Genomic DNA, 26,051 nt, shown 5'->3' with positions numbered 1-26,051 from the left:
GCAAACTACTCACCTTTACGGGTCTCAAGGCGCCATCGTGGACATTAGGTGAGCTATTGCCCAGAGTCACATGGTGCTGAGCTGAGCTGCCACCGGAGCCGGGGATCGAACTGTGAACCCTGTACTCCGAAGCTGCCCTAGCCGCTGCTCCACACCTCTCTGTAATGCACAAGTGCCTGGATGTGCAGGTAACATCAGAAACAACACTGTCATAAGTAGTGCAAAATAACTAATTCAGATAAGGTAAGGTTTATTTTCTACCTTCCATTGTCACATTGTTGTACTGTTTATATCCATGCTTCAAGCATGTTAATACATGGAAGATCAGATGTTTGAGAAGACAAAGCGCTTTATTTAGAGTTTAATAGAAGGGGACATCCACCAAAAAGTACCAATGGTTGTGCTCTTTAAGCCTATTTTGTGTAATGTATAGATGAACTATAGCACAATATTAAAAGTACTCCAAAGGAAAGAAAGGCAAATAGAGCCATGTATTTCGTTTATATAAGAATGAATTAGATTGCATTCAAATGTTCCATATTCATTGTAATAGTTCCTGCATATGTTTATACTTAAGTCTCAAATTGATGCCCTGGTTTGCTTTTGAATATCTCTGTGAGCAAGAAATGTTTTTGCAAACTTAATGTTGTTATTAAACTGTAGGAAACAGAAACTTTATGTGATTTTTTTATACTACAAGGAGAAATTATAAATACAATGCAAAATCTTTTTGAGAACATGCCTAGCCATGAAGTTTGAACTGTAATTTTCTCTCGTTATTTTGTGCTTGCTAATTATATTTTTTTCTTTCAATGCACAGATTTATCGTCTATTTTCATTGCCTGTAAGTAATTATTAGATACTACAATGTGTATGAATTATAATTTGACTTAATATTCAGTAAAAGAAATGTCTGTGTGTGTATGTAAATGGTATTTCTATAGCACACATCTAGCCAAAAGGCAGTGGAGCTATGAGCATTGTTATTAATGTTAGTTCATTTTTCAAGCTATGTATATATAGTCTTTGAGGTATGCCTGTCTTTGACATAACTTCACTTAAGCGATGCACAATTTAGTTAACAATATTATTCTGTCCAGGAAATGTTAATGAGCTCAATGTTTGCCGACACAATTGTTTGCATCGTATGTTTACTAGAATTGTGTGAAGCCTTAAATAATCTTTTCGAGCCTAAGGTTGATCAAATGCTATAGGTACTATAAAAGTTCCAGCAAGTAAACATTAATGATGGCAGGAAAGATAGTCAAGTTACTGGAGAAATGGTGAGCTCAATACCATGGACTTGAAGGAGATTTTGTCCTAAAATGAGTGATTAATTTATAATAATATTTTCATTATAATTCATATGATGAATATAATGTTCCAAAATACCTGCCCATCAAATATAGAGGAGAGTCTTGGAGGTGCTTAAATCCATCATATCATGTACCCAGTCTTCACATGATTATAGATCTAGGAGTCAGTTCGACATCCTTAAGCAAAGTTGGTGTAGGCATTGTATAATTGAAACTCCATTTCATCTGAATGAGCACAGTTGATCGGGAATGTTTAGCCAAAGTCAAAGGTAAATCACATTGAGGTAGTTACTGATCATTATTACTGTCTTCCATAGAGAATGGCTAGCAAATTAACCAGCTTCTTTTCTGCATGACATATATCAATAAGTGGGGCATTTTCACCAAGAGCACAGTTTATGGAAATATGAGATGTTTTAACCCCTTCACTGCTGGCCCGTTTCCGCCGCTGTGCGGTAAAAAAACGAACAGGGCGGGGCCGTGACGAACCCCAGCCGTCATCAGCACACGAGCACCGCGAAGCGTGACGGCTGGGGTTCGTCACCAGCATGCAAGGGGTTAACAGTGCACTCAGTCTCCCATCTTTTTCTCCAAAATGCTTATAATATTAAGACAAGCATGTAGGGTGTGTGCATGATTGCCGAATTGCATACAACCTTTCCCGAAGCTGGGCACGGTAGATGGATCAATTTGATATGGCTTGGAGATGTATATGTAACTTTTATAATCCTATATTGAATATCCACATCACAAACACAAAAATAAACATATTCATCAAAGTTCAACCAGCAAAGGGTGCTAACAGTATTATCCCATCCCGCAACCACAAACTCTCAACAGACCATCAACAGTTGCTCAAAGAGAAAGTTCAGGCACTTCCAAAAGAAAAAAGGGCCATAGAGTCTGTGCCATTACACCAGCAAACCACAGGGGTCTATTCACTTTACTTCCTTATTCCCTAAAAGAAAGAGTCCTCAGTGCCAAATTAGACCTCAGACCTCTAAACAGGCACATTCTCTCAGATGTCATCCCTTTGCTACAACAAGGGACTTCTTGAACACAGACAAGCCACCCTACACCTACTTCACCAACTGGGTTTCACAATCAATGCAGTCAAATCCCACCTCCAACCCCTTAAAATACAGCCTTACCTAGGACCCGTCCCTGATTTACAGCAGGGAATAGCTTACCTCAATGCCGCCCAGATTTAATCCTTCCAAGCACTTATTTTCCAGTTGGAGCCTTGTCAGTAGATAACAGTGAGAACAGTATGTGCCTCCTCTGCACCATGGCTTCATGCATAGCCATAGTACCCCATGCCAGACTCAATATGCATCTGCTGTAAGAGTGCTTATCGCATCAGTGGACTCAAGCGGAGGGTCAATTGGAAGATCTAGTTTTTGTGAGCCATGAAGCTTGCCGCTCTCTGCAGTGGTGGAATACCAACAAACTCCTAAAAGGACGGCCTTTCCATGGACCCAGTTACGCAGTTATGCAGACAACCGTAACCATGGATGCCTCCCTCATTTGGAATTGGGCTCTCTGATACAACATCCACCTGTTAATGCAGTTGCTCCTGGGAGTGGACCCAGACTTTGCAGATCTCCTCAGCAGGAGGCGCCGACAAGTCCACTAGGGGGACCTCAACCCTCAAGCCCTCCTTCTATTCTTACAGTGTTGGGTCCACCCAGAAATGGACCTTTTGCCACAGCAGAAAATTCCAAATGCCCAAACTTCGCCACCAGGTTCCCGTGGTTCAGGGGCAACACACTATGGATAAGTTGGTCTGAGATATTCGCTTATGCATTTCCACCTCTCATACTGCTTCTGTTTGTGGTTTGCAAACGTTGGCAGACATCTCTTACCCTCTTCCTAGTGGCTCCCACATGGGTAGGACAACTATGGTTCACCACACCCCTAGAACTATCCGTTGTTCCCCATCAAGTACTGCCCAACAGGTTGGACTTGTCACGCGGAACCATGGAGAAGTCAGACATCCTGACTCCAGGACCCTCAACCTTGTGAACTCGCTCCTGAAGTCCTGGAGTTTGGTTACTTAAATCTATCACAACCTTGTATGGACATTCTTAAAGAAGCAAGAAGACCTGCTACTAGTGCATGTTATGCTGCAAAGTGGAAAAGATTTGTTCACTTTTGTCATTCCACACACATTGATCCTCTAGAGTCCAAAGTTCAGGATATTGTCTGTTATGCATTTAATTTACATACCTTTGAGTTAGCTTTTACATCTATAAGGGTACTCATATTAGAAGTAGCAGCATATCTCCAAAATAGACAACACATTTCTCTGTTCAGGATTCCAGTTATTAAAGCCTTCCTAGGGCCCTAAAAATAGTCATGCCCCCTAGGCATGTCAGTGAGCTTCAGGCACTAACTTTAGAAGAATTCTTCTTCCAAGTACATAAATATAGGGTGGTACTGCGTACCAATACTAAATTTCTTCCAAAGGGGGTATCTCAATTCAACCTCAATCAATTTATCGAGTTGCCAGTATTTTTTCCCAACCTGACCCAATTGCGGAAATGGCTCTACTCACTTTAGATGTAAAAAAGGCCTTCATATGACATATTGATAGAACTTAATCATTTAGAAAAATACAACAACTCTTTGTTGCCTTTTCAGAGCCACACAAACGAAGAGCCATTTCTAAATCGGGCATTCCATGTTGGATTGTCAAGTGCATTCAACCCTGTTATGGTAAAACTAAAAGAACTCTACCTATCCCTCCACGAGCTCACTCTACTCTCAAAAAAAGGAGCTTCAGTGGCCTTCTTTTGAAACGTAACAATGGGTGACATTTGTAGGCAGCTACATGGTACACACCACACACGTTCACAAACAAATACTGTGCAGATGTCATGGCTCTTCAGCAAGCTAATGTGGCCAAGCGGTTCTACGTACACTATTGCAAACAACTACAACCTCCACAGGTTAGCCACTGCTTATGGAGGAGACCTGCTTTACAGTCTATGCTAAGCATTGCATCTACATCCACACATGCCTCGAATGAAAAATGTTACATACCCAGTAAGCATCTGTTTGGGGCGTGCAGTGCTGTAGATTCATATGCGCCCACCCTCCTTCCCTTTGCAAATTAGTTGCCACACCAACTTAATGGCTGCTACTTTTCAATGTTTTACGACTTCTGTTTCGGTCCTAAACCATTGATGCATATTTATAGGAATCACTATTTGGGAAGGACGCCTACAGCACACCCCTACCTATTATTAAATGTGTTTATTACATTGCAAAAAGCATTTCTGCAGTCACAGCCACAAGTCATGAGGTAGGGGCATCAGAAATGAGCGTGCTCATGTGAAGAAACTGTTAATGTCCCTTTGGGATATTCCTGCTGCCCGAGGTGACATTGTTGCGTCCGGTGTCTACAGCATGAAAGTCAATCATAAAGGGTCCATGAGTTGTGATGCACAGAGTCCGTCGCACCCGAAGAGCTCAGCGTGTACTCAGCCAGCAATGATGGCGTGTCCTTGCAGGACAGGATTGGATTGGATATGTGTGAGACCTGCTGACCGCAGTGTAGGCTGGAGGCAGCGGTTAGCAAGGACCACAACCACATGGTGTTGACTTGTGGTGCACTGAGTTAGTGGCAACAGTGGCACTCAGCGTGTCCACAGCCAGCAATGATACGTGGTTCGGGAAGGCCGCACTGAGAGCAATGTCTTTTGCCTAATGAATTCCGCCTCAATAAGGCCGCGTGGTGGTGACTTGTGGTGCACTGTGTTAGTGGCATTAGAAGCATTCAGCGTGTGCGCAGCCAGAGATAATGTGTGTTGCGAGCGAGCCGCACTGGGAGCAAAGTCTGTTGCCTACTGTACTGTGTCATCTGCAATCGCGACTTGATCTGAATTGTGAGCCCTGCTGTCCGCAGTGCAGATGGAAGGCAGTAGTGAACACAGACATCGAGGAATGCTTTTTGTCACTTCCTCTTGACAAAATCCGAAGACATAGAGTACAATACACTCTGCAATTAATAGATCAAGATTGAATTCGAATTGTAAGCCCTGCTGACCACAGTATAGGGGAATGGGACAAAAGATGAAAAATGTATGGAATACATTGACGAAATATGTAGGTTTCAGGGATGTTATAGTTAGTTGCCTACTGGACTCTGAAATTAATGAATCAAGACTGAATTTGAATTTTGAGCCCTGCTGACTGCAGTGTAGGCCAGAATTAGCAGTCAGCAAGGGTTCGCAGGCACGTGGCATTGAGTTGAGCTGCACAGTTAGTGGCACCTGAAGCACTCAGCATGTGCACAGCCAGCGATGATGCATGGTCCGGCTGGGCCGCACAGGGAGCAATGTCTGTTGCCTACTGGACTCTGTAATTAATGAATCAAGACACAATTTTAATTGTGAACCCTGGTGACTGCAGTGTAGGCCGGCGGCAGCGGTCAGCAAGGGCGCACAGCCATGTTACATTGACTTGAGCTGCACAGAGTTAGTGGCACCTGAAGCCTTCAGCGCGTACGCAGCCTGCGATGATGCGTGCTCCAGGGCGCCGCTAATGTGGCCAAGCAGTTCTACGTACACTATTGCAAACAACTGCAACCTCCACAGGTTAGCCACTGCTTATGGAGGAGACCTGCTTTACAGTCTATGCTAAGCATTGCATCTACATCCACACATGCCTCGAATGAAAAATGTTACATACCCAGTAAGTATCTGTTTGCAGCATGCAGTGCTGTAGATTCATATGCGCCCCCCTCCTTCCCTTTGCAAATTAGTTACCACACCAACTTAATGGTTGTTACTTTTCAATGTTTTACGACTTCTGTTTCGGTCCTAAACCATTGATGCATATTTATAGGAATCACTATTTGGGAAGGACGCCTACAGCACACCCCTACCTATTATTAAATGTGTTTATTACATTTCAAAAAGCATTTCTGCAGTCACAGCCACAAGTCATGAGGTAGGGGCATCAGAGATGAGCGTGCTCATGTGAAGAAACTGTTCATGTCCCTTTGGGATATTCCTGCTGCCTGAGGTGACATTGTTGCGTCCGGTGTCTACAGCATGAAAGTCAATCATAAAGGGTCCATGAGTTGTGATGCACAGAGTCAGTCGCACCCGAAGAGCTCAGCGTGTGCGCAGCCAGCAATGATGGCGTGTCCTTTCAAGACAGGATTGGATATGTGTGAGACCTGCTGACCGCAGTGTAGGCTGGAAGCAGCGGTTAGCAAGGACCACAACCACATGGTGTTGACTTGTGGTGCACTGAGTTAGTGGCAACAGTGGCACTCAGCGTGTCCACAGCCAGCAATGATACGTGGTTCGGGCAGGCCGCACTGAGAGCAATGTCTTTTGCCTAATGAATTCCGCCTCAATAAGGCCGCGTGGTGGTGACTTGTGGTGCACTGTGTTAGTGGCATTAGAAGCATTCAGCGTGTGCGCAGCCAGAGATAATGTGTGTTGCGAGCGAGCCGCACTGGGAGCAAAGTCTGTTGCCTACTGTACTGTGTCATCTGCAATCGCGACTTGATCTGAATTGTGAGCCCTGCTGTCCGCAGTGCAGATGGAAGGCAGTAGTGAACACAGACATCGAGGAATGCTTTTTGTCACTTCCTCTTGACAAAATCCGAAGACATAGAGTACAATACACTCTGCAATTAATAGATCAAGATTGAATTCGAATTGTAAGCCCTGCTGACCACAGTATAGGGGAATGGGACAAAAGATGAAAAATGTATGGAATACATTGACGAAATATGTAGGTTTCAGGGATGTTATAGTTAGTTGCCTACTGGACTCTGAAATTAATGAATCAAGACTGAATTTGAATTTTGAGCCCTGCTGACTGCAGTGTAGGCCAGAATTAGCAGTCAGCAAGGGTTCGCAGGCACGTGGCATTGAGTTGAGCTGCACAGTTAGTGGCACCTGAAGCACTCAGCATGTGCACAGCCAGCGATGATGCATGGTCCGGCTGGGCCGCACAGGGAGCAATGTCTGTTGCCTACTGGACTCTGTAATTAATGAATCAAGACACAATTTTAATTGTGAACCCTGGTGACTGCAGTGTAGGCCGGCGGCAGCGGTCAGCAAGGGCGCACAGCCATGTTACATTGACTTGAGCTGCACAGAGTTAGTGGCACCTGAAGCCTTCAGCGCGTACGCAGCCTGCGATGATGCGTGCTCCAGGGCGCCGCTAATGTGGCCAAGCAGTTCTACGTACACTATTGCAAACAACTGCAACCTCCACAGGTTAGCCACTGCTTATGGAGGAGACCTGCTTTACAGTCTATGCTAAGCATTGCATCTACATCCACACATGCCTCGAATTAAAAATGTTACATACCCAGTAAGTATCTGTTTGCAGCATGCAGTGCTGTAGATTCATATGCGCCCCCCTCCTTCCCTTTGCAAATTAGTTACCACACCAACTTAATGGTTGTTACTTTTCAATGTTTTACGACTTCTGTTTCGGTCCTAAACCATTGATGCATATTTATAGGAATCACTATTTGGGAAGGACGCCTACAGCACACCCCTACCTATTATTAAATGTGTTTATTACATTTCAAAAAGCATTTCTGCAGTCACAGCCACAAGTCATGAGGTAGGGGCATCAGAGATGAGCGTGCTCATGTGAAGAAACTGTTCATGTCCCTTTGGGATATTCCTGCTGCCTGAGGTGACATTGTTGCGTCCGGTGTCTACAGCATGAAAGTCAATCATAAAGGGTCCATGAGTTGTGATGCACAGAGTCAGTCGCACCCGAAGAGCTCAGCGTGTGCGCAGCCAGCAATGATGGCGTGTCCTTTCAAGACAGGATTGGATATGTGTGAGACCTGCTGACCGCAGTGTAGGCTGGAGGCAGCGGTTAGCAAGGACCACAACCACATGGTGTTGACTTGTGATGCACTGAGTTAGTGGCAACAGTGGCACTCAGCGTGTCCACAGCCAGCAATGATACGTGGTTCGGGCAGGCCGCACTGAGAGCAATGTCTTTTGCCTAATGAATTCCGCCTCAATAAGGCCGCGTTGCGGTGACTTGTGGTGCACTGAGTTAGTGGCACCTGAAGCCTTCAGCGCGTAAGCAGCCTGCGATGATGCGTGCTCAAGGGCGCCGCACTGAATGTAATGTCTGTTGCCTACTGGACTGCGTCATCTGCAATTGCTACTCGATCTGAATTGTGAGCCCTGCTGTCCGCAGTGTACATCGAAGGCAGTAATCTGTACAGACATAACTCTGCGGTGCTGTGCCGCTGGGTTCGCAGGGCGCCTGTGTAGAGGTGGTCATGGCGGCGGCCTCGTGGCAGGGTGAGGGCCGACACTCTGGCAGACGCGTTGGCCTTTCCAGAAATGAACCACGCCCAGAGCCCCAGCCTATTTATTCACACGCCTACACTGGAGTGGCGTACGTTGGACCAGCCCACTCCACTTCCGCTTACAGGGGGGGAACAACACAGCTACTTGACCAAGATCTTCCCAACTGCCTGAGGTAACATGATTGCGTCCACTGTCCACAACACTATAAGCACCAGCAGTATATGTACACATGGAGAGATCTGCGCTCTGCATGGGGAGGTCTGTCCAGCACATCACCACTACACTTGGCATTGTGTCCATTGTTATTGATGGGTGACTTGCCTCCTTCACACATACTTGGTTCCCACCTCTCCCAGCATTCAGCTACTGTGTGGCTTAGGGGCCAGGGCCGGACTGGGAACCAAAACCGGCCCTGGCAAAGTGCTCGGCCGCCCCCCTCCATCCCCACCCCCTGGGGAAGTGGAGGGGGCCGAGCTCTTTGCCGGGGCTGGTTTTCGGCCGTTTTTGTTACAGGGTCGATTTTGCAGCTATCCTGCAAAAACGGCGCTGTAACAAAAACGGCCTCCAGGGGCCCAAAACAGGCCCCCACCCTTGCGGCGCACCGGGGGATTGCCCGGTGGCCGCAACGGCCAGTCCGGGCCTGTTAGGGGCCTTGCCGGGTAAAGGCCGCTGTCCTGGTGTGCGCTGCCTCGATGGTAGTAGTGGGGGGAACCGGGGGAGAGGTCCTGGGGTGGTGCCGGTGGGTGTTGTGGCCTTCTTGGGTGTCGGAGCTGCATGATCAGTAGCTCTATGACATGTGTTGGTCTTCAGATATGGGTCTGGGCTAGGCTCCCTTTCATACTGTAGGTAGTCGTCCTGCTTTACACCAGGAAAAGGCAGATCTTAAATTCTTACTGCTAACGCGGCTTATCGCCTGTTTTTGGATGACATCGCAGATTTGGCTGGTAGTATCGGGAAGTGGTGTTTTTTTGCATGGGAATGCCTACTCTGCATATCATTAGCGTTAGTTGTCGCTATAATTCGTGGATATGTTTTTTGCGGAAGCTATCGCTGGAAAACTGGCGATATCTGCAGTTTTCATCAGGTCGAGAATGGGATGCTAATTATTTCGCACTTTTGCTGCACTAAAGTGCCTATAACGCTGCAATAAGTCCTTGAGAATACGCCCCATCGTTTTTTTCCATTTTTTGTCCGGATTCGTGCACCAAGCGCTTTTAAAAAAAAAATAGTAATCATTTTTTGGCCCTGGGGGTTTTTGTGGGATCCCCTGAGCAGGGCTAGGGGGTCAGGGTGTTTGTACCCTGTCCACCTTTCTTGTTTTTTCATCTTTTTTCTTGTGATTCGCATGTAGCTACAACAAAGTCCTAATAAGCACAAGTGCCCGTTTTAGAGTCACCCTATAACCCAACAGTGGGGACTTATCGATGGGTTATCGGCACTTTAGCGCAGCAAAAGTGGCGAAAGCATTATTACCCCATTCTCAAGTTGGCGCACACTGCTACATTGCCCACAGGCTGACGGTACCAACACAGAGGACAATCAACATCCTTCCGCAGACAAAGCTGCTGGCTGTGCTGCACCTGTTGGCCTCTGGTACCTTCCAACTAACAACTGCGAGAGTCGGGGGAGTCTCACAGCCAGCCCTTTTAACTTCCTCGCACGTCTTGGATGCATGTCCACAAAAGCAACGTAGGGCCCCTGTATCCGCACCACCCGCTCGTTCCAATTCGTAGTATTCCTGCACAACCAACCTCAACCCCAGCCGTTGCTTGATGCCTCTGTGCTCCAGATCCAAGTTTGTAGTCTCTGAAATGGAGGTGCGCCAGGTCATGAAGTCTAGTAGTCAACAGTAGTGGAAAAACAGTACTTTTTTACAAAAACATTAATTAACAACACAAAAACAACAAACAACGATGACATTCCCAACAGGGAACATCAACTTGTGGATCGAAATAACTGGAAATCGTCCTGGAAATCCCAAAACTCCGTATTCAGAAACCTGTTGGATAAATGAAGACAATGGTCAAGCGTTAGTATGGTCAGAAATGTAATATGGTACAATCTATTGTACTTGGACTAACCGGAAAGCTTACAGGTATGATCAATCCTGCACAAAATGACAGTAACAGAAGATTGTGTGGTCGTAACATTCGTAGGAAAGAAAAGGAACGTTACAACCACACAAACCTCTGTTTCGGTCTCATTATGCAGGATTTATCATACCTGTAAGCTTCACGGTTCGTTTCAGCTTGATGCATGTTCACTTCACCCACACTGCGCATGAACAGCTGGAGACCAAGCAAAGGAACCATGCCATAGCAGGCTTCCTGCACGTGTTGGGGACAATTGACTGCACAAATGTACTACTTGTGCTCCCTGCCGACACTGCACATAATCACTGCAACAGAAACCACACGCATTCCAACAATGTGCAGCTAAAACTGGACCACCGGGGCCTGTACACTAATGTCGTTGCAAACTTCTTAGGCAGTATGCATGATTCCTACATCTTTCGCAAGCATCCCAGCCCTGGTCCCCAGACCAGTCCGCCGCCAAGCGATGCATACCCGACACTGCGCACCCAGATCTCAATGCTCACCTGCCGCCACCGGCATGTCTCCAAGAGGGTCCACCACGGGTCGGAGCAGCCTCCTCAGCTATCGCTGGATTCCGCTGCACAGGCCCCCAGCGCATCCTGTTGCACCGCGCCGAGGAGTCATGTCTGTACAGCCAGCTGCCTTTGGCATGCACGCGATCCAGCCGAGCTCACAATTTAAATCGGGTCTTGATTGCCAGGATGGTGTATCGAGGCCTGCGCATCAACGCAGGCTGCACACCCGCTCAGCTCTGTTGGTACTAACTCATTGCAGCTCAAGTCATCGCCACGTTGTGGGAGGCCCCTGTCGGCCTAAGTGCCTCGGCTGCCACCAACATAATACCCACCGGGATACACCCAGATAGAGAGTGGAAATGGCATCGAGCATGTGCACCCTGCCCTATTTATTGGTAGGGTCACATGTTCTGTGACGCCTGTGCTGCATGGGTGTGGTGTGGGTGTAATCCAGCCATGAGGGAGTGGCTGTGGCATGCTGACAACTAGGCCTGTGATCAGCAGATCACTATAGGGAAGACCTGGGACATGTAGCATTGTAATTCCCTCCCGGTAAGCGTAAGCGGAGTGGGCTGGCTGAAACGTGCATCCTTCACGACTTTACCAATATGTCGGTTTGAATCCGCACTCCCATCGAGATAGGCAAACAATGGGTACGCGACTCCACTTTTTTCTCCCCCCAGAAAAATATATATATTAATATTTAAGAAAACAGAAGACATCATATTATTATAATAAAATAATTTACAAAAACTATTTTTAGGATCTTAAAATTACAAAATATCACTAAACATTTTTTCAAAATTACTGAAAAAACCATAGGTTTATTGAACATTATAATTCGAAATTAGCATTTAAAAAACCATTGCAATTCACTGAAAAAACCATAGGTTTCAGGCACGTTATAGTTAGGAATTAGCATTTAAAAAACCAGAGAAATTCACTGAAAAAAACATAGGTATCTGAAAGAGACACGTTAGTGATAGATTCCTTACCTTAGAATATCCCCAGGCGTCAGACCTGATCCGGAAAGTTTTGCTTAGCAGTGCCCCTGCGCGTCAGTAGGTGACGTCCTGCGGCTCCGCGTCTGTCACTGGCGTCGTTTGCGCCGAGATGACGTCACAGAGACTACTTAGGCGCCACCCATGCGCGCTGGCATCAGTTCTTTCTTTTTCTGCGCCAGTAAGCCCAGATCCGGTTAGAGCACGTACCATAGTAATTTTTGACTATCTTTTTGAGACTTTTGTCTTGTGTTGGTTTCTCTGATGCTAGTAGGGATGCCTGGTTTTAAGTCTTGCGGGACCTGCCGTCAAAATATGTCGGTGGCAAACCCTCATGACGTCTGTCTCTACTGCCTGGAGCACGACCATGACACCCGGTCCTGTCTGGACTGTAGGGCTATGGCCCCAAATGCCCTGAGGGAGCGGCGCCGGAAGTTTGGCACTTATCCCCGCGCCACTCCAGATCCAGGGGTCGTTCCCGTGACCGCTCGCGGAGTCGTCACCACCGTTCCTCTTCGGATTCAGGTAAGAAGCGGCACAAAAAGAAGTCGAAGAAGCGTTTCCGCTCTCCGACGTCCCCCCGTTGGTCCCCGGATGCGGACGAGGGGGACAGGGGCTCTGCACCTGCGGTTCCTTTGGAGCCTGGGAGTCCCGCGTCCTACCCGCCATACCCCGGTCCGTCGGCGACTTCTGCACAAATGCAAGAATTCCTTGCTGCCATGGACCGCCTGTTTAGGCTTCGGGCTCCCGCCGGTGCGCCTTCGGACCCCACGGTCCCGTGTCCGGATCCTGCTGGTCCGTCAACTCCTTCGGCGGAACCAGCTCTGGCGCCGCCAGCGGCTCCAGCCTCGCAGGATCCTGTGCCCCTGGCTCCGGCCTCAGCGCCGCGAGGTCCCATGCTGCCGCCTCCGGCGCTGCCCTCTGCTCTGCCGGCGGCGCTGCAGTGGACCCCGCTGGTTCCGCCCCCGGTTCACGGAGAGCTTTGTCCCCGCCTAGGATCCGAATTGGGAACCTTCGCCAGCTCGTCCTCGGCTGGCACCGTTCCCGACGCCGTTTATTCCTTCACAGGTCCCTGCCCCGCCACCGAGGCCTGTACCTTGGGGGCTGGTGGTGGAGGATGACTTGGAAGGGTTTGAGGACCCGCTTGCTCGTCAGTGTGATTCCGAGCAGGACTGGGTGGATGACTCTTACCCGCCCACTATGGAGGAAGGCGCCTCGTATACGGTGGTGCTCCGTGAGGCCGCTGAGGTCCTTAACCTTGATCTCCCCACGGTGACCCTAAAGACTAATCTCCTCACTGAGGTGCTCCAGCCAGCATCCAATTCATCGGAGCCGCTGCTGCCCTGTAATGATGCCCTCACCAAAGTGCCCCGTGGATAAGAATGTCACCAGGCGTCATCGCCCGGTGCCGGGTGACCATGCCTTTCTGACCACTTGTCCTACACCCGAAAGTCTGGTCATTCAAGCTTCTATGTCCCAGAGTGTCTTTCCCACGGCTCCGCCGGATAAGGACTCTAAGAGATTTGAGCAGTTTGGCAAGCGGTTGTTCTCTTCGGCCAGCTTAGGACTGCGGTCAGTGAACACTGCAAGCCTTCTGGGCCGCTATTCCCACGCGGTGTGCTATTCCGTGGCTGAGTTTTTGACCCGGTGCCCGGAAGAGGTCCAGACTGTTCTGTCTCAGGCTGTGGCTGAGGGCAAGGACGCAGCTAGGTTTGCCACTCATTGTGGCTTGGACACCACGGACTCCCTTGATGTAGGGCAATTTCCATGACCGTGGCGCTTCGACACCACGCCTGGCTACGGTCCACTGGGTTCTCCCTGGACATCCAGAGCTCGCTCATGGACATGCCTTTTGACGCCACTTGCCTGTTTGGTGATAAGGCCTACACGGCACTGGAGCTTTTTAAGTACTCTCGAGCTACAGCCATGTGCTTGGGCCTTTCCACCACACGCCCGGCCACGTCCACGTTTCATTCCTTTCGTGGCCATGCCAGAGGCACCCCTGGCCGTTCGTTCAGCCAAAAGCCCGCACAGCACCAGACTCAGCGGGCCCGTGGGCGAGGCGGCCGCTGTGGTGACTGCGGGGGCCGGCCTGAGGTTCAGTCCACCTCTGCCCCCGCGACGTCTACCTCATAGCCTTCCTAGTCTGAGCTTCGGACGCATCGCACGCCAGTGGGTGGCAGGATTCGCCATCACCTTCCCCATTGGCGTTCTGTCACTTCCGACGAGTGGGTGTTGCAGCTCATCGGGAGGAGCTACTATCTCCCCTTCGAGTCTGCCCCCTTAGCCATGCCACCTCAGTTCCACCGCATGTTGGGGGATCACTTTGCGCTTCTCCAACAGGAAGTCACGGCCCTCTAGGCCATCAAACGAGTTTCTGGGCCGGAAGTAGGTCATGGTTGTTATTACCTTTACTTTCTGGTCCCCAAGAAGGACAAAGGGGGCTTGCGCCCCATCTTGGGCCTCAGGAACGTCAATCGCTTCCTCCGGAAGGAGAAGTTCAAGATGTTGACTCTGGCTCAGGTCTTGGCTGCCCTCGACCCTGGAGACTGGATGGTAGCGTTGGACTTGCAGGATGCATATTTTCACATACCCGTCCTGCCGGCCCACTGTTACCTGCGGTTTACGGTAGGCCAGGAGCATTTTCAGTTTGCCGTGTTCCCCTTCGGCCTTACCAACGCCCTTCGGGTGTTCACGAAAGTGATGATGTTGGTCGCAGCTCATCTGCGCATATCTGGGGTATCAGTCTTGCCCTACCTCGATGACTGGTTGTTGAATCCGGGCTCGCCCCAGGCAGTCGTCACCCACCGTCAGACTACGGCCGACCTCCTGCACTGGCTAGGGTTCTCCATCAATGTGCCGAAGTCGCACCTGAGTCCTTCTCAGAAGCTCCCTTCATCGGAGCGGTTCTGGATTCGACGCGGTTTCGGGTTTATCCCCCCGAGCAGCGAGTTCGGGATATTCAGGCTATGATTCCGATCTTTCAGCCTCTATCCTGGGCTTCAGTCAGGATGACCCTCCAGCTACTGGGCCTGATGGCCTCCTGCATCCTGCTGGTGCAACATGCCAGATAGCATATGCGGGCTCTGCAATGGGACCTGAAGTTCCAGTGGGCGCAGCATCAGGGCAACCTGTCCGATCATGTCCAGATCTCGGAGGGCACTGCACAACACTTGCAGTGGTGGCTCACGAATGGCGATTGGGTCAATGGCAGATCTCTCTCCCTTCCCCAACTGGAGCACACAGTGGTGACGGATGCATCCCTCCTGGGTTGGGGGGGCCACATGGGAGAGACGGAGATCAGAGGCCTCTGGTCTCCGGCGGAGTCCCGGCTCCACATCAACCTTCTGGAGCTGCGGGCTATCCGGCTTGCACTGAAAGCATTCCTTCCCTCTGTCTGGGAAAGTGTAGTGCAGGTGTTCATGGACAACACCACCGCCATGTGGTACTGCAACAAACAGGGCAGGGTGGGGTCGTGGACCCTCTGCAAGGAGGCACTGCGCCTCTGGCAGTGGCTGGAACATCAGGGAGTTACCCTAGTGGTTCAACACCTGGCAGGTTCCATGAACGCCAGGGCGGACAAACTCAGCCATCGGTGCATGATGGATCACGAATGGCGTCTGAACTCGGACGTGGCGCAAGGTCTCTTTCAGCAGTGGGGAGAGCCTAGGTTAGATCTATTCGCCACGGAAGAGAACGCGCAATGTCTGTGGCAGCGACCACAGCACCAGACTGCCTTCGATCAGTGAGGTATATTTCCATATGCAAGGCCGGCAGTACGTAGTCCCACTAACCCTCTTTAACAGAAGCCGATCCCACATGTGTAATTGTGTCCTGAGTCCTGAATGGCAGTGACCCGTACTTCGTGACAGCGACCATAGCCCCAGACTCCCTTCGATCAGTGAGGAGTACTTGCATATGGAAGGCTGGCGACACGTGGTGCCACTGAACCTGCACCTAGCAGGCCGGTGGGGCCACCAACGTATGCACGTGGCTGTGGGCCCTTCCTCACCTCTACCTCTGAACTATACTATGGTCAGCAGGCCTCACAATTCAGATAGAGTTGGAATTTTCAAGGCGGCACTTGCTTGGAGACGCTTTCCGTCGCGAGTGGAGCTGCGGTCTATTGTACGCCTTTCCGCCTATACTACTTCTGCCCAGAGTGCTGAAAAAGATCAGGCGCGACCGGGCCCAAGTCATCCTTGTGGCTCCGTACTGGGCACGAAGGTATTGGTATCCCGAGCTACTCAGCATGTCACTCGATCCCCCGATTAGTCTACCTCTTCAGGAGGACCTTCTGTCGCAGCAGCAGGGGACAGTCCTCCACCCGAACCTGTCCAGTCTCCACCTCCATGCGTGGAGATTGAGCGGCGACAGTTGAGGCTATTTGACTTGCCTCCTGAAGTCTGTGATGTGATTCTGGCAGCCAGGCGTCCCTCCACAAAATTGGTATACGCCTGCAGGTGGAACAAATTTGTGGTATGGTGCACAGCAAAGGCAGAGGATCCACTTTCTGCCCCCCTGTCAGAGGTTCCCCTCTTTCTTCTTTCTCTTGCCCAGCAGGGGTCTGCTCTGGGCACTATCGAAGACTACCTCTCTGCCATTTCAGCCTTTTTAAGGCTTCCTGATCAGCCTTCTCTTTTCAAGTCCCCTGTTGTAAATAGATTCTTGAAGGGCATCACTCACATGTTTCCTCCTGTTCCTTTCATGATGCCTCAGTGGGACTTGAACCTTGTTCTGACTTATTTGATGTGCGCTCCTTTCGAGCCACTTCACAATTGCCCTCTTCGTCTTCTAACTCTTAAGACTGCATTCCTGGTTGCCATCACCTCTGCCAGGAGAGTGATTGAGCTCCAGGCTCTATCTTCTCAACCTCCTTTCCTCTCTGTACATCCGGACAAAGTTGTCTTGAGAACGCGTTCCTCTTTCCTGCCCAAAGTAGTCACAGTCCATCACCTTGCCCACCTTCTTTCCTCATCCCTTGAAAGAGGAAGAGAGGCTCCACCGTCTGGACCCAAAACGTGAGCTCTCGTTCTATCTAGACTGCACACGCCAGTTCCGGGTGGACGACCAGCTCTTTGTTGGTTACGTGGGTGCTAAGAAGGGACGGGCGGTGCACAAACAAACCATTTCTCGATGGGTCGTTTTGTGCATAAAGGCTTGTTACTCATTGGCTAAAAAGGATCCTCCTGTGGGACTGCTTGCCCATTCCACTCGGGCCACGGCGGCTACTACTGCCCTGGGTCGGGGAGTCCCCTTGCAGGACATCTGACAGGCAGCTACGTGGGCCTCGTTGCACATCTTCGCTAGACACTATTGTCTGGACAGCCAAGTCCGGGGAGATGGCTTTTTCGGCCGTTCTGTTCTCCAGGACTTTCTGGTGTGATCATTGGTTCGCAGACCCACCACCGGGGTTGGTATTGATGGGGTATCTATTCTAAGGTAAGGAATCTAACACTAACCTTTTTCTTTCAGATGCACAAGTTTACTTACCTTCGGTAACGATACATCTGTAAGAAACAGTAGTTAGTGTTAGATTCCTTACCGCCCCACCCATCCTCCCCGTTCTGCGAACCGATATCTAGGGTTAAGGTTCTTCCCTTTGAGGGCCCTAGTTTCATGGCACCAGGGTCGGTTTTTATCATGGCTCTGCGTTTTCTGGCGCGGGAAAACTGTGTATAAGAACTGACGTCTGCGCGCGTGGGCGGCGTCTAAGTTCTCCGATGTCATCCCGGCGCCAATGACGCCGACGAGGGACGCGGAGCCGCAGACGACGCCTACCGACGCGCAGAGGTACTGCTACGCAAAACTTTCCGGATCCAGACTGACGCCTGGGGATATTCTAAGGTAAGGAATCTAACACTAACTACTGTTTCTTACAGATATATCGTTACTGAAGGTAAGTAACTTGTGCGATAATGCTGTATTGATGGCTGACTGTATGTATGAGTGACTGTATGAGTGAATGAATGGATGTGTGTGTAGACCTAGGAATTAGTGAGTAGATATGTACTAACTGGTATTCGTGTGTTCATGTTTTCCAAAATGATAGTCAGTATTTTAGAGTGGGTGTATCAAGTGTTATATATGGGTCTGATCAGGTGCATCAGATTTTCACGTGGATGATGTTCACAGTGATGTAATTTGAGATGTAATCAGTGATGTCACTGACCATGTCATAAATGATGTAATATGTGACGTTATCAGCAGTGCATTGTGGGTATGCGAGTTATAGTTAGCTCAACTAACTATAACAGGGGAATTTATATGGTTTTGTATGAGTGAAATGTCCAACTAAATATAACGTCCCTGAAACCTATGGTTTTTTCAGTTAATTTTTAAGGTTTTTTAAATGCTAATTTCTAACTTTAATGTGCCTGAAACCTATGTTTTTTTCTGTGAATTTTAAAGGTTTTTTAAATGCTAATTTCTAATTATAATGTTCATTAAACTTATCTTTCTTTCTGTTTTTTTAAATTACCATCCCATTCTCAACCTAGTGAAAACTGCAAATCTCACCACTTTTCCATCGATACATTCCGCCCAAAAAATCGCCACAAACGAAAGCCCTAACGCTAATGATATGCAAAGTAGGCGTTCCCGTGCAAAAAAAGCACGAAAACACCACTTCTCCATATTTTCAACAACCAGCCAAAACTGCAATGCGATCCAAAAAGCAGGCGATAAGCCGAGTTAGCAGTAACACATTAACATCAACCTTTAACTGGTGTAAGGAGGTCGGCTATCTACAGCGTGAATTGGACCCAACTCACAGCCACATCTAAAGACCAACACGTGATAGAGCTACTGATCATGTAGTTCCGACACACAACAAGGCCACAACACCCAGCGCCACCACCACCAGAACCTTCCACCCAGACCCCCTCCCCCCCCCCTCTACCACTGAGGCAGCGCAAAACAGGACAACAGACCTTCCCAAAACACCATGGCCCCTCAGCCGCACAATAGCTGAATGTTGGGAGATGTGGCAACCAATTATGTATAAAGGAGGCAAATCACCCGTCAATAATAATGCACATAATGCCAAGTGTAACGCTGATGTGCTGCACAGACCTCCCTATGCAAAGCACAAACCTCTCCATGTGGAGATATACTATTGATACCTGTAGTGTTGTGCACAGTGGAAGCAACCATGTTACCTCAGGCAGTGGGGAAGATCTCGGTCATGTAGCTGTGTTGCCCCCTCCGCCCCGGAAGCGGAAGCGGAGTGGGCTGGTCCAACGTTCGCCACTCCACCGTAGGAGTATGAAATAGGTCAGGCCCTGGGCGTGGTTCACTTGTGGGAGGCACCTGGCTTGCGCAATGACCGCGGGCCTCCTCCACACAAGCCCCCTTCGGACCCAGCGGCACAGCACCGCAGACTTATGTCTGTACCGACTACTGCTTCGATCTACACTGCGGACACCAGGGCTCACAATTCAGATGCAGTGGCGAATGCAGATGACGCAGACCAGTACGCAAGACACATTGCTCCCAGTGTGGCCCGCACAGACCACGCATGATCGCAGGCTGCACACACACTGTGTGCTTCAGGTGCCACTAACTCACTGGACCATAAGTTATCGCCATGTGGCCTTATCAAGTCAGAATTAATTAGACAAAAGACATTGCTCCCAGTGCGACCTGCCTGGACAACGTATCATCACAAGGTACGTACACGCTGAGCGCCAAAGGTACTACTAATTGTGCCTCTCAACTCAACGCCACGTGGCTGTGCCCCCATCCTGACCGCTGCCTCCGCCCTACACTGGGGTTAGCACGGTTCACAATTAAAGATTAGTCGCGAGGCAAATTGTGCAAGAGACTATAATGGGTTAAGAACACCAAATGCTGCCAATCCGTGCAGCTCAAGTCAATTCCACATGGCTGTGGGCCTTTGCTGACCGCTGCCTTCAGCCTACACTATGGAAGACCGGCGACACGTGGTGCCAACTAACCCTGTTCAACACAAGCGGATCCCACATGTGGAACTGTGTCATGAGTCCTGAATGGCAGTGACCCCAACTTCATGAAACAACCACAGCAGCAGACTCCCTTCGATCAGTGAGTCATATTTCCATATGGAAGGCCGGTGACACATGCTGCCACTAACTCTGTTCAACACAAGCTGATCCCACATGTGTAACTGTGTCCTGAGTCCTGAATGGCAGTGACCCCAAGTCCGTGGCAGCGACCACAGCACCAGACTCCCTTCGATCAGTGAGGCATATTTCCATAAGCAAGTCCGGTGACACGTAGTGCCACTAACTTTGTTCAACACAAGCCGATCCCACATGTGTAACTGTGTCCTAAGTCCTGAAAGGCAGTGACCCCAAGTCCGTGGCAGCGACCACAGCACCAGACTCCCTTTGATCAGTGAGGCATATTTCCATACAAGGCCAGCGACACGTAGTCCCACTAACCCTCTTTAACACAAGCTGATCCCAAATGTGTAACTGTGCCCTGAGTCCTGAATGGTAGTGACCCCAACTTCGTGGCTGCGACCACAGCACCAGCCTCCTTTCGATCAGTAAGGTATATTTCCATATGCAAGGCCGGCGGTACGTAATCCCACTAACCCTCTTTAACACAAGCCGATTCCACATGTGTAACTGTGTCGTGAGTCCTGAATGGCAGTGACCCCAACTTCGAGACAGCGACCACAGCACCATACTCCCTTCTATTAGTGAGGTATATTTCCATATGCAAGGGCAGCAACACGTAGTCCCACTAACCCTCTTTAACACAAGCCAATCATCACAGTCCTATACCCTACATAATATTCTTTTAGTATCCTTGCTTCAAGAACTTTTTTTATATCAGTTATAGCTTTACTACAATGACCAAATTCATCTTCAAGTGTAAACCGACACTCAATAGCAGTCTACACTGCGCACAGTACAGCTCGCAATTCCAATTTTAAATGCTAATTTCTAACAACAAGATTGTACACGGAAAATACAACACTTCGTCAGTGTATTCTATACTTATTTAATCTTTTCATGATACGCTTACACTGCACTCAGTAGGGCTGACAATTAAAATTATTTTTTCATTCATTAACTAGAGTCCACTAGGCAAGTAACTATCACAGGCCTCAAATCTACTTAATATCCTTTTAGTATCCTTTCTTCTAGAACATTTTTTATATCAGTTATAGCTTTAGTACAATCACCAAATTCATTTTCAAGTGCAAACGAACACTCAGCAGTCTACACTGCGGGCATCAGAGCTCGCAATTCGAATTATGGACATGTGGTGCCAACTAACCTTGTTCAACACAAGCCGATCCAACATGTGTAACTGTGTCCTGAGTCCTGAATGGCAGTCACCCCAAGTCTGTGGCAGCGACCACTGCACCAGACTGCCTTCGATCAGTGAGGTATATTTCCATATGCAAGGCCGGCAGTACGTAGTCCCACTAACCCTCTTTAACAGAAGCCGATCCCACATGTGTAACTGTGTCCTGAGTCCTGAATGGCAGTGACCCGTACTTCGTGACAGCGACCATAGCCCCAGACTCCCTTTGATCAGTGAGGAGTACTTGCATATGGAAGGCTGGCGACACGTGGTGCCACTGAACCTGCACCTAGCAGGCCGGTGGGGCCACCAACGTATGCACGTGGCTGTGGGCCCTTCCTCACCTCTACCTCTGGACTACACTATGGTCAGCAGGCCTCACAATTCAGATAGAGTCCCGATTGCACATGACACAGTCCAGTAGGCAAGACACATTGCTCCCAGTGCGACCCGTCCACAGCAAGCATCATCACAGGCTCATACAGTCTCAATGCTTCTGGTGCCACTAACCCTAATTAACACAAGCCGATCCCACATGTGTAACTGTGTCCTGAATGGCAGTGACCCCAACTTCGTGGCAGTGACCACAGCACCAGACTCCCTTCAGTTTTATTTGTTGTTGTTTTCATTAAATAAAATGTTTTATATGTAAATCTATACATGCACAGGGACACTTCCGGGCCCAAGAAGGTTGTTGGGGGTACGTTGGTAATGTGGGAAGAGGGTGCTTTACCTGCTGATGTGGGGAGAGGTGGCGTCAAAGGGGTATCTCTCACAGAAAAACTCTGGTATGTTTTCACAAATGCCTCGGACAGATGTCAGCTGATGGACTGAATCACAAAATGATTTGGACTTGGGGTGCCCTTATGTAGTGTGAGTTATGAACAGTTTGCATCCAGGCTCGCAGAGGGACAGCTGCGGCCCGTCCGCTCGACTTAGACACAGAACTATGAGCCGTCCGCATCATTGTGGCTATTCTAGCCCTGTTCCGTCGTACGTCACGCCACTCCGATTACTTTCTGACGTTGGCCCCACATTGCTACCTGTCTCAGGAGTACTCGCTGTTGGTGTGCAGGTCAGTGGTCTAGTTCTCAACATCTCACGGCCACTCGCTGAGGGAAGGTTTGCACACACACCACACCCATCCGGCACATGCGTCACAGGCCATGTGAACACGCAAATATAATGGATCGACAGCGTCACATCCTTTATTGCCGGTGCTGACTGCATGGCGGACGCTCCACTGGTCTCAATCATAAAGAGTCCATGAAAAGTTGCGCTGAAGGTTAGTCGCACCCTGAGCTGTATGGCCGTCAGGGGCCTACTACCATGTGGAGCGGACTTGAGATGCAGAGAGTTAGTGCCACCCGAAGCTCATGTGGCCGTCAGGGGCCTACCACCACGTGGCGTGCACTTGAGTTGCACAGGATTAGTGCCACCGGAAGCTGATGTGCCCGTCAGAGGCCCACCACCACGTGGCACAGACTTAAATTCCACAGGGTTAGTCGCACCCTAAGTTGAATGTCCGTCAGTGGCCTACCACCACTGTTTGGCATGCATGTTGGGAACTGGCCTTGGAGATTGCACGTGTCGTAGTATGCAGTGACCAAATTTACCCAATTCCCGAATCTGCTTTGGTGCACATTGGGTACAGTGGTTGGAGTCAGCACATCTGTTCCGGTCACCTGATGGATTACGACGACGACATGTCAAATATTGTGGCCAACCATCACTCATTAGAGATAGTGGCTTATGCAGCTGCACTCGCTTTCATGGGCGAGTGACAAGGTACCTGCAGCCACGACTCGATATACCACATTGCGCGTGTCCCGCCGCATCATTGCACGTTGTACATCTGGTCACATGTCCCAAAACAACAGTGGAAATGGCTGCATTGGTATCCGATTATGTCCGAGGCGCGGGCAACCAACGCTGCTTGACACTGACGTGTGTTGGTGATGGACTACCCCGAGGTGAACATGGACGTTTTCCTACGTTCCTTATTCAGGCATGCTCCTGCGTTTGTCTGCATATCGTGGCACTACTCTTGGCCATACTGACACACACATTTTTTTATAAAGTTTCCACATTTTCACTTGTCTCCAAATGTGTTGTGTCTTGATTTGTATGCCAATATGTGTGTCACGCACTCTATGGTTTCCTGCCATACGTGAATGGCTACCCCATCTGGAGTGTGGCTTTGTACCTATGCATTCTCATATGCCTCTTTCGTACTGACGCTTTTGGACGCTTATGCGCCACAGGCGAGTGCCTTTGTGTCCTGTGTTCGATTGTGCCAATGTTTGTGTTTGGACAACATTATGTTGGATGTTGATGTACTCTGCTTCATATGTGTTTGTGCTGCATTATGTGTGAGATGTCCCTACATGTGAGTTTTTGTTCACCCTTCTCCTTTTCAGGCAGTGTGGTTTTCACTTCTATGCTTGTTCAGTGGTGTGATCTTGGCGGGTTGTGTGACTTGTGCTCCTTGTTGGTGTATTTCATTTTGGCCATGGTTTGTCTATAGTTGTGCTGTAATAGTAATAATTCTTTATTCGGCTTTTGTCATATATAATAAACCATAAAATCATTGTAACAGATAAAAGTCATATCAAAATTTGAATAACAATGTCATTATCTAAAATACAACGAAGTAAGGCTCCTCGCAAAAGCACTATACATGGAGATTCAATTTATAATTGCCGTCAGTCATACAAAATGATTTTACAGATTGCATCGATGTCTAAAAATACATCTCAGGAATTTGACTATGTATTTCAAAATCCATTCCTGCTCTAAAAATTGCAAAGATAGCATGGCTGGTCGACAAGTTCTAATACCCATGAGTTTAAGCACGGGAATCAACCAGATCTTTCTGTGCACGCTATAATATTTGCAAAAAAGAAACGTGTGAATGGTTGCCTGAGTGGAAATCTCATCACAGGGACAAGGTGGTAATACTGGGTCCCAATTATTTTTTGTTGGAAAGGCAACCAAACGATGTAGGAGATTTCACCTGAACCTCGTCAGTAAAAATCTCTAAAAAATTGTAAAATCATAAGTCAAATATGGCTGGAGACAGAAAGTAACTTAAACTGCCTTAGAGTGTAAAACAGAGATCTTAGTAACTTCTTTGGACAATCGTAATACCTCCAGATGTATGAGACGTATATCTTTTAGTTTCTTCCTGCGTATTTCCCGAATCGAGCAGGGAACTTGGTAATATTTTCCTAGATCTAGATCTTGGAATTTTTTTTTTAATGTAGGACATCCATTTGATTTTGTTCGAATAATCCAAGGACATAGTGTCTGCAATTAATTGCTGTGTAAACGCATTCTTCTCTGACGTCCAGATTCGATGCCAGAGAAGAAGTGGTTGGATTCTAGCTAGATCTGACAAATGGGAAATCCCCAATTCCATGTGACACGATAGAGTGGAAACACTCTTAGGAACCATTAAAAGAAATCTTAAAAAGGCATTCTCAGCCACTTGTAGAACACTACTGTCTGCGTACCCCCATACCCCGGCCCCGTAAAGGGCTATTGATTGACATTTGGCTCTATAAATCTTTATCAATTCAGCTGGGGACCTTTTCCCTAACCTTTGCGAGAAATTTATTAGGGCTGCTATGGCTCTCCTGAGATGGAATTTTCTGGCCTCAAGCGCTGGTTTCCAATTTAATCTCTGGTCAATAATGATTCCCAGATATGGGTATTGATCCGTAATTGCAAGTTTTTCGTTATTAAGATATATATCCTTTATCACTTTTTTCCCAGTGCCCGCTGTTATTACAAAAGTTTTTTTTATATTTATGTGTAAATCCAGGTTTCCCATGAATTCAGAATATCTATTCAGCGCCTTCTGGAGTTCACGAGGGGTACGGGCAAAAATCACAGCGTCGTCCGCGTAGAGCAGTGAATCGGGCGGTTTTTTATTTGTGGAAGATCCTGGCCCCCCTTTACCATGGCCTTCTCTAAGCCATTGGTATAAAGAGTAAAAAGAAAGGGTGCCAGGACACAACCCTGCCGGACTCCACGCTCTACCCTGAACGGCGCTGACAGCTCACCCTTTACCCCGAACCTCACCCTAGCAGAGGCGTTGGAATATAATTCTCGCAAGAAGTTCACCAACGGAGGGTCAACGCCCATTTCTATTAAAACAGACCATAGTTTGGTATGGGAAACGCAGTCCATGGCCGCAGACAGATCAACATATACCATATACAGTCTGCCCGCCTTCGCACATGCATATTTACCCAGTAACAGAGTTAAATTTAGGGCCTGTTCAGTTGTTCCAAAACCCTCGCGGAACCCACATTGGAGATCCGAGAGGACCCCTTCATCGCTCGCCCACTGCTGAAGACGCTCAAGTACAACTCTTCCTGCCTAGTTGTGCTGTACTTAATTGTGCATGTGTGCCATTGTGCCCATCTCCCCCCACTCCCTGTTTCTTCCTCTTCCTGGTGCTGTTGTGTCTGTAATTTTGTTGCTCCACACATAAATACATGTA

General features: G+C 48.6%; 1 protein-coding gene across 10 annotated transcripts in view; it reads left to right on the top strand.

Annotated features, from left to right (window-relative positions):
* Window positions 1–26,051, top strand: part of LOC144755518 (complement component receptor 1-like protein) — a 962,117-nt gene that overhangs the window by 747,215 nt on the left and 188,851 nt on the right. For all 10 annotated transcript variants that reach the window (XM_078644512.1, XM_078644516.1, XM_078644510.1 and 7 more), the window contains one exon: window positions 821–844. In XM_078644512.1, coding sequence (XP_078500638.1) covers window positions 821–844 — 24 coding nt within the window. The remainder of the gene's footprint in view (window positions 1–820; window positions 845–26,051) is intronic.

The sequence above is a fragment of the Lissotriton helveticus genome, chromosome 5_1 (genome assembly GCF_964261635.1).
Source record: "Lissotriton helveticus chromosome 5_1, aLisHel1.1, whole genome shotgun sequence".
Lineage (NCBI taxonomy): Eukaryota > Metazoa > Chordata > Amphibia > Caudata > Salamandridae > Lissotriton > Lissotriton helveticus.
This window is presented reverse-complemented; position numbering and strand designations above follow the sequence as displayed.